This window comes from Merops nubicus, unplaced genomic scaffold (assembly GCF_000691845.1).
Source record: "Merops nubicus isolate BGI_N331 unplaced genomic scaffold, ASM69184v1 scaffold14383, whole genome shotgun sequence".
Taxonomy (NCBI): domain Eukaryota; kingdom Metazoa; phylum Chordata; class Aves; order Coraciiformes; family Meropidae; genus Merops; species Merops nubicus.
Genome location: NW_008599688.1, coordinates 23285 through 34460, shown reverse-complemented (window position 1 = coordinate 34460; position 11176 = coordinate 23285). Strand labels below are relative to the sequence as shown.

Here is an 11176-nt window from a genome sequence, read left to right as displayed (position 1 = left end):
CCCCACAGCCTTCAGGGCTATCAGCCAACCTTGCTGAGAAGACACTCTGCACCATCACCCAGGTCCTTAATGAAGATGTTGAACAGGATTGGACCCAGGTTTGATCCCTGGGGGACTCCACTGGTTACAGATCTGGACACCCCCAACTCCTGCCACGTACCGCGCAGCCGTCGGCGGTGGCTCGGATGTAGGGGTTGTTGTCATAGGACATCTCCTCATCGTTGGAGCCCAGGAAGCGGATGGCCTTGTCGTAGCTGTTGGTGGTGGCATCGTGCCAGGCTACAGACTGGTAGCAGTTGTAGGTGATGTTCTGGTGGGCCGAGGCACTCAGGAGCCTGAGGAACGTCATCTGCACCACGCCGATGGGGTTCCCGTCCGAATCCACGTAGGAGAGCTGTGAGGAGAGGAGATGGGGGAACACTGGGTGGTGATGGGCAGAGGTTGGGGGGGATCTGAGGACCACCAGTCTCATCCATCTTCATTACCCTGTGCACAGGGCTCAGTCTCACCACTCCACCCGGGTGGGACATGGCTCCTGCCACGCTATAGGGCAGCTCTGGTCCTCCTGTGGCTGGGGCAGGGCTATGATGGGACAACTTACTTCTCTTGCTAGATGTGAGCTAAAAAAACTACAGCTAATGCAGGGCAGGGGAGAAAATGAAGGGGGATTTCAGCTCTGTTTGCAAAAAGGTGCAGAGCTAGGCAAATATGGAGATTCTGGGATCTCAACTTGAAGCCAACATTGAGTGCACTTCTCCAAGAGGAAAGAACCCAAATTTCTGGGTTTGGGGCTTTTTCTCCCCTGCCCTTATGGACGTGATTTCCTGACCACTGTGGGTATTTTGTTCTGCACACACTGGGGTATTTCCCATTTGTTTTCCATGGGCACCAGCACACTCAGCCACTTCTGCACTCCATCTGCACCAATCCTGCTCCTGGAGTCCGTGCTGCCCTGGTCCTGGTCAGTGAGACTATGCTCAGCTAAAGAGAAGATGCATTTGCTGCCCTCAGGGCGTGTCATGAAACACAGAGCTGCACCAACACAGGGCTTTGCTCCATTCTGCACATCAGGGTCCTTTTCTCTTTTGGAGAATGGTGCCTAGGAACATAATTCTGCAAAACACAATTTACTGAAACCCACTTCCACACCTAGGGAATTCAGGACTTTGAGACTTTCTCTTGTATCCCACCAAGGAAGCAAATGCACAGCAAGACATTTAGTGTATATAAACTGTACTTCAGGTGGCATCTCCACCCCTGGCCAAGCCACCAGAGCTGCTGCTCCTTACTGTCCTCTGTGGACAGTGGGTTTCTTTAGAAACGACCAGGAGAAAACTACAGGCACACAAAGAGCGTGGTGTTCTTCAAGGTACCATGAAACATCTGGCCAAGCTGCAAACAGTAGAAGAGATTGATAACCAGACAATCAAACCAGGAGAAAAAGATAAATAAAAATAAATATACCAACCAGTTGTCAGGATACTGTTGCACTGTCCTCCTGAGAGTGAAACATGACTGACCATGAGAGAGCCATGCGTGCCAAGAGGAGAGCTACCAGCAAACCACCAGGACGTGGAAGGGAGAGGACACAAAATGCCAGCTACTTGACCCACACCCAATGACACAACTGCTCTGCAGGACCCACTTCTATTATTTGTTCTGATTTCAAATCCCTGCTTGATTTGGAAGCCTGACTGCATGTTGTGGGGTCCCAGTTGCTCTTTTGCCTCTGCAGACTGGAGGAAGCCCTGTCTCAGCTTTGCCACTGGGAGCTGGTTGTTTTCTCCATGATAGGATTTCCCTGTGGCAGATGCCATATGGCTGTGAAGGATAACAGGGCAGGATGGGTGGCAGGCCTTGTTAGAGAGACTGGGAATTGTGTGCAACACAGGAGGAAAGAAGGGAACATCTGCACCCCTTTTATCCCTCTAAATGCAGTTTGGCTGCATCGTGAGAAATGGTGAGAAGCTGGCTCCAAGTACTCCCTGTCATTGATTAATGACAGTCTGGAAGCATCAAAACAAGGTGGTTTCTCTCTATTTCATATTCACTCTGTCCTTTAGACATCCTCAGAAGAAAGGCATCTGCACAGCTACAAGCCTTGAGATCCACATGGGAGCCCCACATCTGCCTGGAACCATTCCCCTTGGCCTCAGGACTGTCCAGGGGCTCAGCACCCACCAAAGACCAAGTGTGCTTGGGCTGTGTGGAAAGACACCAGGGACCTTCTCCGTGGAGCAACACCTCACCCAAAGGGGAACTCAAAACTCCTTCATCCCCCTCATCTACACACAAATTTCCACTGATTTTGGATCTAGGGAAATGTCTCTCTGATTTATCAAGCTCATGGTTCCAAGCACTGACTGTGGTGAAATGAGAAGTGCTTTAAAAGCAAAAAAAACATCAAACTTTTCTTTCATGGCTTGTGTGTTTAACAGTTTTGTGGTTTGCTTTAGGCAGGTCTTCTACGTGCTGGTGGCTTCTTTTTTGTTTTCAAACAGAAAATGCAGGACAGGTAAAAAAGCAAGAAAATGATAACAGAGCAAGATGGAGCAAAGGGCTCCAGGTAGCACTGAAATTCCTATTTAAAAAAAAATAAAATATGGGCCCTAAGCTCTACAGCCTCTAACATAGCTGATAAAGAGACTGGAAAAAATTAAAAGAAAAGCAGAGAAGATGAAGAAATGGAGGTACTCATTAACTGATGAAGTGCTCTGTAATTAAGCTATGAGTAGCTGCCCTCCAAGGAGCTCTGAGGCTGAAGCTGTGGCTTCTGCAGCCTGGTTTGATAAGGCAGAAAGGCTGCAGAAGCCACATCTTCCCTGTGGGCAGAATCAGAGCAAAACGTGCTTAGTGGCGATGAAATGGGGCGTAGGAAAACAACGTGGGGCTTTCCTCTGTTGTTTGCCTTTTAAGGTGGAAGTTTGGGGCACTGCAAGAAACCTCCTCCCTGGGGAGATGTCAACAGCACGAGGCAGCTCAGCGTGGCACGCTGGAGCATCTCCTGCTCTCAGGGACAGGTTGGGTTCATCAGCAGAATATTTCCTTCTTCCCGAACTCTCCTGATGTTACTGAGCTCACTGTCCACATCCTGCTAGAACTGAAACTCGTGGGAGATTTCTATTGCTCCAGGAGACCTGGCTTACACTGGTTGGTAGCTGCTCTGGGGGATGATGTCCCCAGGGAAGTGATGGATTCTCCAACACTGGACATTTTTGAGATTCAGATGGACAGGGTTCTGGGATGTCCTATCCAGACCACGCTTTTGACAAGAAAGGCTGGACCAGATATTTCTTGAGGTCTTTTCCAGCCCAGTATTTTGTGATTCTCTGGCATCCCTGACCAGGGCTAAGGCTCTGTGGGAATGATCTATGCATGACCTGAACATCCTATTACTGGCCAAAATACCAGAGCTTTTCCTCTGTTCTACATGTTGCTGTCTTGTTTGCTTGCTGATGTCAAACATTGTGTGACCTTACAACAGTTCTTCTCCCTTGAAAAAATCCTTAATTGGTACTAAGTCAAATTTCTGTCCACTCAGCTTACCAAATGCTGAAACCTTCCTTTAAACCAGTGACTTCAAGCCTCTCAAGCTCTATGGATTGGACAAGAACCCCCAGTGTTGCTCATCTCCAGTGTAGGAGACAAAATCCATCCTTTGGGGAAAACCTGTCCCAGACCAGAGATGTGCAGATTCACCACCTCAGCCTGGACACCAGTGAGCATGGGCTGTGACAGCTCTGGGCTGAAGGATCACCTTAGGAATCTCTCAGCTCTTGAGATAAGGCTCCACTGCTGGGGGGCTGCAGCATGGGGACATCTTGATGAATTTGGAACTGCTCAGGAGACAGCAAGAGCCCTCCTGTGGAGACAGACCTGCATCAGCTCCAGCTCTGCAAGCTCCCCTAACCACAGGGGCAAAGCTTGTGACCTGCTCCTAGGCTTCCAATAAAGCAGACTAGGGAAAAAAGAGCATCCCCATTGGGGTTTGTTTCTTTTTTTTTTTCAGCATTCCACCTTAAATGTTCTCAACTGTGAACTTGTGATGGTTATTAGTCCAGCATGCAGAGTGCAGCAGCTCTGGCCATACCCAAGCAGATGACGTGCTCTGACTCAGACTAGATGGCCAAGGTCAAGGTTAGCCACTTACCAACGACCCCCGCTTGTATTGACTATACCATGTGGAGGGCTGCTCTTTGGGCCAACGAGCCATTTTACTCTGTAAAATATTGACAGGGGTTAAAGAAAACAGAAAGCACCAAGATGCATCTTACCAGTTTACCCCGCTTGAATTCACTGAACCAGGAGCCTGGGTTTTCCTTTGGCCAAGAAGTAATTCTAGCCTAGTTTGTGGACGGCACCGAGGAAAGAGAGAAAGAAGAAAAAACAAAAAAAGAAAGAAAAAAAGTTACATTCAGTTCCACAAGCAGGGTCTGCATGTCTTCTTGAACTGTTTCAACAGCCTTTTAAAATGTTTTCTTAGTCTTTATACACCAAACCCCTGAGGTGCCAGCAGCAGAGGATGACAAGGTGCTGCCCTGGGTGCCCAGCACTGCCTTGGCACCAGCCTCCTTTGCTCAGGGCTAAAGATTTCTGCCTCCTGGGTACTTTGGATGCAAAATCAGCAGTGCAGTCTGTCAGCAGGAGAGATAAAAGGAAAGACAAAGAGGAAAAAAAGGAAATATCGGTGGTAAAAGAGGCATTGTTCATGAGAGGGCTGGGCTGGAAAAGCAATGCTGGGAATGGAAAATGCCGCTGGCACTCCAACTCCGAATCCAAAATGAGCTGTGAGGCTGGGAAGGGCAAAGGATGGGATTAAGGAAAAGCCTCTGCCTGCCTCCTGTGTTCGTGCAGCAGTGAGGTGCAGCACATCCTCCCCAGTTGGTGCTGGCCCATCACACGGGATGGAACTCCAAGTACCTGGAGCAATGCAGGGGGTGACCTTGACAAGACATGAGCTGTCAGAGCACCCTTTATGGCAGGCCTGTCTAAGCAGCTGAATCACCTTGAGTCAGAGCAGAAGGAAGGAGTGTGGCTGCTGTCTGCTCTCTTACCCTCCCACAAACTCCCTCGTTTCTGCCATAAATCTCCTCTCAAACAGCAGCCAAGCTCTATGCAGGTGTCTTAGGATTGTCCTTTCCCCTCCAGTAAGTGAAGCATAAAGCAAGTCAGAGTGTTTCTGCTGGGTAAAGGATGGACTGAAAGGGGATATGGCTTAAACTCTGCTGTGGCCTATAATAAAACCACTCAGCCAACATTAGAGCTGGTGTGCTGGCTCTTTTCATTCCTCTACATGGAAAACAGGCAGGCTGAAGATTTTTATTTACAACAGTCCTGCAAAAGTGCAGCACTGTTTGCATTTGAGGAGCATCAAGAGGAGCAGCATCCCCAGTGGATGAGATAGGGTTAAAGAGCCACTTGCAGAAGCAGCGTGGCAGGAGTCTGAGCAGCAGCAACACCTTGAGCAGACTTTGCTTTTTTAGCTGTCCTCATTTTGTGGAGACCCACAGCAAGTTAATGCAAAGGAGAAGAAATCCATCTCCTATTCAAACAGCCCCAACAAAAAAAAAACATCAAGGAAGGTTTATGTTGTGTGTTCTTTGTCCTGGGCTGGCAAATATTTCTGGTGGATGAAATTCAGCAAGTAAAGGGCTTTGGCTGGAGGGAACAGCTTTCCCTGCACCTTAACCCAGCTGGAGCACAACTGGGACACTGAGTGAGCTGCCCCAGGTTGCTTTGTAAGAATTCCTGCTTGGCTAGTGCAAGAACTGGTCCCCAGGCATCAGGCAGAGCAGCAGCAGGAACACAGAGTGCATGGCTACAGGACAAAAACTCTGGGCATGGTTCACCTAAGCACATCATTACACAAACAACTTCATCAGCTCTGTGCATCAGTGCCAGGAAGAGTGCCAGGGCTGGCTGCAATCATTTAGGATTGTTTACCCCCAAGAAACACCAGGAAAGATGACAGGAGATAAATATTTATCTGCTCTGCCTGAAGACACAGCAAGGGGAGAGGAATCGAGGTGCTTGTGCAGCAGCCTGGCTGCAGGAGGGAAAACAGGGAATGAGTGAACTGAATCTCACGTGGAGCTGCAGTTTCTGCACTGACACACACTTCTGCCTTTGTAGAGCAAAGGAAAGAAATTAAAGTTTTAATATTTATTATGCCTGGGAAATTCATCAAAGGCTTGTCCCAAATCACAGTTTAAATCTGATTTACTCAAAGAAATTCTCTTTGCAAACATATACCTTATTATTTTAGAAGGTGATGTTGTGGTAACAAAGATGTGTTCTGGATCTTTAATCCTGACTTGCTATTGTTCAATTCTGCTGAAATGGACTTTTTTCTGAATACTCAGGCAACAATTGCTTACCACCAGGATATAGATGGGGGAAAATAAAGGTTGTGTGGACTTACTCCTTCAGATTTCTTATCAGGGAAGATACACGTCTCTCCACCAGCTGTGAAATTACAGTAAACTTTGAAAGAGTCCCTGGAACATCCTTGGTTAGGATCAACCCAGTATTCACCTGGATGCAGGAGAGGGAAGAGAAGGGAAGAAGGAATCAGCATGGTGAAGGAATGGAAGAGACCTCCAAGATCATCAAGTCCAACCATCAAGCCAACACTACTAAGTCCTCTGAATCCCACTTTAGCAACCAGGGCTGCTTCATCTCTCTCCTAGGCTACAACTTCTGTATATTTTTTGGAAAACTGATCATATTCTGATTCCACTCAATACTGTGGCAACTTCTGGGAACTGTGACTTTTCATCCTATAGCCCCATTCTTAGTATGGAGTATTTTGATTGGAATGGACCTACAACAATCATCTAGTCCAACTCTTCTCTACATATTCCTTTTGTCAGCCACACTCCTCATGGGACAACAGGGCCAGGGACTCCCCAAATTACTTCTCCTCCTGCACTTGTTTGTATGCACTGTGTAGAGCTGGGACAGCCAGAGTGTTTCCCCAGCACCCACCATCTGGGAAATCGGGGTGACAGAGCTGCAGATCCTTGCAGGTACGTGCTGGGTTATGTTGAGTGCCCAAGGGATGCTTCATTTGTTCAATTTCCAGTTTCAAGGAATTCAGAGAGCCGAAAATTTCTTCCATGCCATCTGCATAGTCCATGTAGTTGTCAGCATTTCCCTCGTCCAGCAGCTGGCTGGCGTCGATGTTTCGCCTGGTCCTCTTGGAAGACTGGATGGGCAGTGGCTGGATGACTTCTCCAGGAGGACCCTGTGGAAAGAAGATAAAACTTCTCCTGGCGTTGGGCAGTGGGGAAGAGACAGAAGAGATGGCCAAAGCAGCACCAAGAGAGACAAACCAGAGAAATAAACCACCCATGATGGTAGCAATTAAACCTCTGGCCACCAGGCTAGAACGTGGTGCCCATCTTGTCATCTTCCCATTAGTAACTTCACCCCCTCACATCCTTTCTTCCCCAGCATCTCTAAGAGATGCCAATCCATTGCTAAGACCCACGAGGTGTTTAATCTCTGTTCAGAAATCTGCTTGCTAACATTACAACACCCATTCCATCTGAACTTCCTTTCACACTTCAGGCAACAGGTTCTACTTACAGGAGGCCCTGGGGGTCCAGGAAGCCCAGATTCACCCTTTGGACCTGTTGGACCCTGGGTGGAAAAACAAGGGAAAAATGTATGAGTCACTCAGGAACAAAGCACTTGTCTCTTATCCCAAACATTATTTCTTTTAATAGTCTCCTGTGGCAAAAACTTTCTTCCTGTCCCTTCAAGTGCTCAAGAAGAGCCCCCTTGCACCCCTCAAGAAAATGTTCATTTTGGTTCTTTTTGATACCTAGGTAGAAGAAAAGATCAAATTAAACAATCAAATTTTGCCTAGGCTTCCTATGGAAAAGGAAGAACCTTTCAATGCATGAAAACATTAACTCTCCAGATCAAATCAGCAGTTTTATAAATCAAAATAAAATCTTCAAGTTCATAAAACATTGAATTCCACATGGGGAAAAGACATTAGGAGGTTGCCCAAAGGGAGTTTTTAGCTGCCTACATAGATCTGTAACATGAAGCTTGCTTCAGTGTCACATTTCTCACCGAATTCTTCACTTTTCAGCTTTGCTGCCTCCTGCTTCACAGGCTATTTTTAACACCCTCTGCTTTCCAGCAGTAGGTTTTCTCCTAAGGACTATGTGCTGGATTCCTCCTTATGATCTTTGCTGCACCAGTGAAGTACAGAGCGTGCAACAGAAACCTTTCCCAATTATAATTCCTGGCCTCAGCCAGCCTGAAAAGGCTGCATTTGCTGCTGTCATCTTTGGCTAATTGCCTTAATGCCACTGTTGTGGAGGAGTCACAGCAGGTTATGCATTTAATAAGAGCTCCTCAGCCTCTTCATTTAACAATGTCTATACTCACTGATGATCCTTTAGCACCTTTGGGACCAGGTGGACCCTGTATAGAGAGAAATACAGAAAGAAGTCAGTACATTTCTAGCAGAGAAGTTGTTGGTCTCTCTTCAGAGAGACACAGAGCAGTGTTACAGGAGGTGGTTTTCCTAATTCACTCCCTTTCTGCTTCCACTTTTCACATCCACTTGAGTTCAGTGTTGCTTTTCTTTGCCAAAATACAAAAAGCATTTGTGTCAGAGCTCCACATTCTTGCCCAGGGGAGGGCTGGGAAAGCTGCTGTGTGATCACTGGAAGCCAGGGCTGATCCTGGCTCTGTGATAAGGACACCCAGCAACAACCAATGCTGGTGGTGCTCAAGGGTGTGGGATGCAAACCTTGAGCACCCAGTGAAAAAACAATGCAAACAGCAAAAAGTGCAAGAAATCATCATGTGCTTGTAGATAATCCAAAGGAGAGAGAAACAGAGTGGGATAATTTCCCTGCCTTGATCACACCGTGTCCCCTGTGACCATCTCTCAGCTCACATGTCCCCTCCCCAGTACTCCTGTAGTTCACTCAAGGGTTTACCATGGGCTGAGCTGGGAGAGCCCATTCCCATCAGCCTCCTCCTACAAGGTCAGGCCAGAAGGACTGAGAGCACCAAGGTGACTCTAGAAGACTCTGTGGCTCCTAAAGTATTATCAGAAAACCACTTGCCACATACCGGTAATCCTGGTGGCCCTGGAGGTCCAATTGGTCCAGAGGGACCTGTGATACCCTGGAAAATAAAGGCACAACACCATTGATTCATGTGCAGCTATGGTGCCCTATAACTACACAACATCTGCTCACAGATAACCACCTGATTTTGGAGGACTCAATTCAAATCTGGAGATTTAATTGGTTTTTTTAAGTATGCCCATGATTCAGGCAAGAGCATGACCAAGGAATCTCATCTCTCTTTGAGGCACAGTTTCAAAAATCAGTCCTTTAGATGCCTATTTAATGTTACCATTCCTCCAAGTCTGTTCAACTTCTTTCATAGAACCCTTGAGAATCTGCTTCTGCTCAAACGGGTCATTTTGAAGCATCTTTGCATTTCACATGTAAAATACTACATTAATAGAGAAAGATTTCCTCAAAAATTAGCCAGTCTCCTGCTGAGGTTGAGCATCTCTGCTATGCCACACCTGCTCAAAGTCAGCAAACCCCCTGGCTCAAAAGCACATTTCATTAAGGTCTTTTGGAGTATTTACCTGCTCTCCTTTGGGTCCTGCTGAGCCCTGGGGGCCTGGGAGACCTCTGTCACCCTTTTCTCCCTGCTCTCCTGGTGGTCCAATAAGGCCAATTAAACCTGGATGACCCTAGGGGAAAAGAGGAGATGTTAACTATGATCTCTCACCAGAGGCAACCAATTGCCAAAGCTACACAGCAAAGACACTTCTAGATACAACCCCAAACATCTAAGTGAGGTGCTAGGGGTTTGCAGCTACCCCTGACAGCTGGAAGTGGCAGAGCAGAGCAAAGCACTGGCTTTTTGCAAGAGAAAATGCTACAAATCCAGAAGCAGAACCACTGGACTGGAGCATCTGCTCATTGTGTGGGCTAACACCTATTACACAAGTCTCTAGAAGGTTGTGCTTGGTGGCACTCCTCAGCCTTGTCCTGCCAACTGCAAGACCCATCTACAATGACTTTTTTCCCCCACATCAGACATGGCCAGCAGGCCGTGCAGTGAGATCATTCATGCCACCCTTACCTTCTCCCCTTTGGGGCCAGAGTCTCCTTTAAGGCCAGGCAAACCCGGAGGGCCCTTTGGGATACAGGGGAGAAAACAAAAGAGGGAATGAATTCACATAAAATGCATTCACTTGTTTCAAAAACTTATGGAATTTGATGGTCTGGACATACCAGTGGGCCTGGAGGACCATCTGGGCCAGGGGATCCTGGGAGACCTTGTTCACCCTGTAAAACAGTGAAGTTCCTTCAAAACAAGCATCCCTCACAACAATGCTCCCAGCTAGGATTATTCTGATTATTCCCTCACTCTCATCTGGTCCCCGTGCCAGGGAACATTTGCCCTGGCTTCCCACAGATGGTAACAGCAAAAGGATTTAGGTTCCTTTCATGCTCAAATCTCTACTGGAAAAGGGACTTTGGAGGTCATGGAAACTCATCCCTGGAGAGCAGGCGAGCAGACCCATGGCACAAACCATGCCAGGAGATGATATTCACTGTCCCATTATTTCCACTAAATATGTTTTATCTGCTGTCAGGCATTTAAGACAGACAGAACACTGGGAGAAAGGCATCTTCCAAGGCAGATGGGTTACAGCAAAGCACCAGGAACAACCCTGCCCAGCAGCTTTCTCAGACTCTGCTCAGTTGGGGAATACTCACGACTGGACCAGGGATCCCTCGAAGGCCATCAGGGCCAGGCTTCCCTGGAGCACCTTGGGGACCAATTGGGCCAGTCTTCCCTGGAGGTCCTTCCAAACCAGCTTCACCCTAGATGCAAGAAGCAGCATGGTTTGATTTGCATTGGAGCATCAAGGGAACTTCTCTAATATGCCCTGGCTAGTGCCAGGATGTCACAGAGTGGAAGCAGGTCCATGCAGAGCAGGTAAAACCCTCTGCTTGTTGGTTCTCCTACTGCTCCCTATCCCTGACATGCTGAGGACAAGTCTTCAAACTCCTGAACTTTTCAGCCTTGCCTATTTCTGCTGATTTCCAGCAGGAACAGTCCTTTAGCTGCAAGCTCTCTGGAGCAGAAAGCTTTCCTGGGAGATGAGCTAGCA

General features: G+C 47.6%; 1 protein-coding gene across 1 annotated transcript in view; it reads right to left on the bottom strand.

The window, feature by feature from the left end:
- Nucleotides 1-46: 46 nt before the first annotated feature.
- LOC103770227 (collagen alpha-1(V) chain) overlaps nucleotides 47-11176 on the bottom strand; it is a 34174-nt gene continuing 23044 nt past the window's right edge. Inside the window, exons 26-36 of the mRNA XM_008937479.1 lie at nucleotides 10779-10886; nucleotides 10290-10343; nucleotides 10138-10191; nucleotides 9635-9742; nucleotides 9103-9156; nucleotides 8407-8442; nucleotides 7591-7644; nucleotides 6988-7246; nucleotides 6422-6534; nucleotides 4275-4343; nucleotides 47-394 (exon numbers count right to left, since the gene is read on the bottom strand). Coding sequence (XP_008935727.1) covers nucleotides 125-394; nucleotides 4275-4343; nucleotides 6422-6534; nucleotides 6988-7246; nucleotides 7591-7644; nucleotides 8407-8442; nucleotides 9103-9156; nucleotides 9635-9742; nucleotides 10138-10191; nucleotides 10290-10343; nucleotides 10779-10886 — 1179 coding nt within the window. The 3' untranslated portion in view covers nucleotides 47-124. The remainder of the gene's footprint in view (nucleotides 395-4274; nucleotides 4344-6421; nucleotides 6535-6987; nucleotides 7247-7590; nucleotides 7645-8406; nucleotides 8443-9102; nucleotides 9157-9634; nucleotides 9743-10137; nucleotides 10192-10289; nucleotides 10344-10778; nucleotides 10887-11176) is intronic.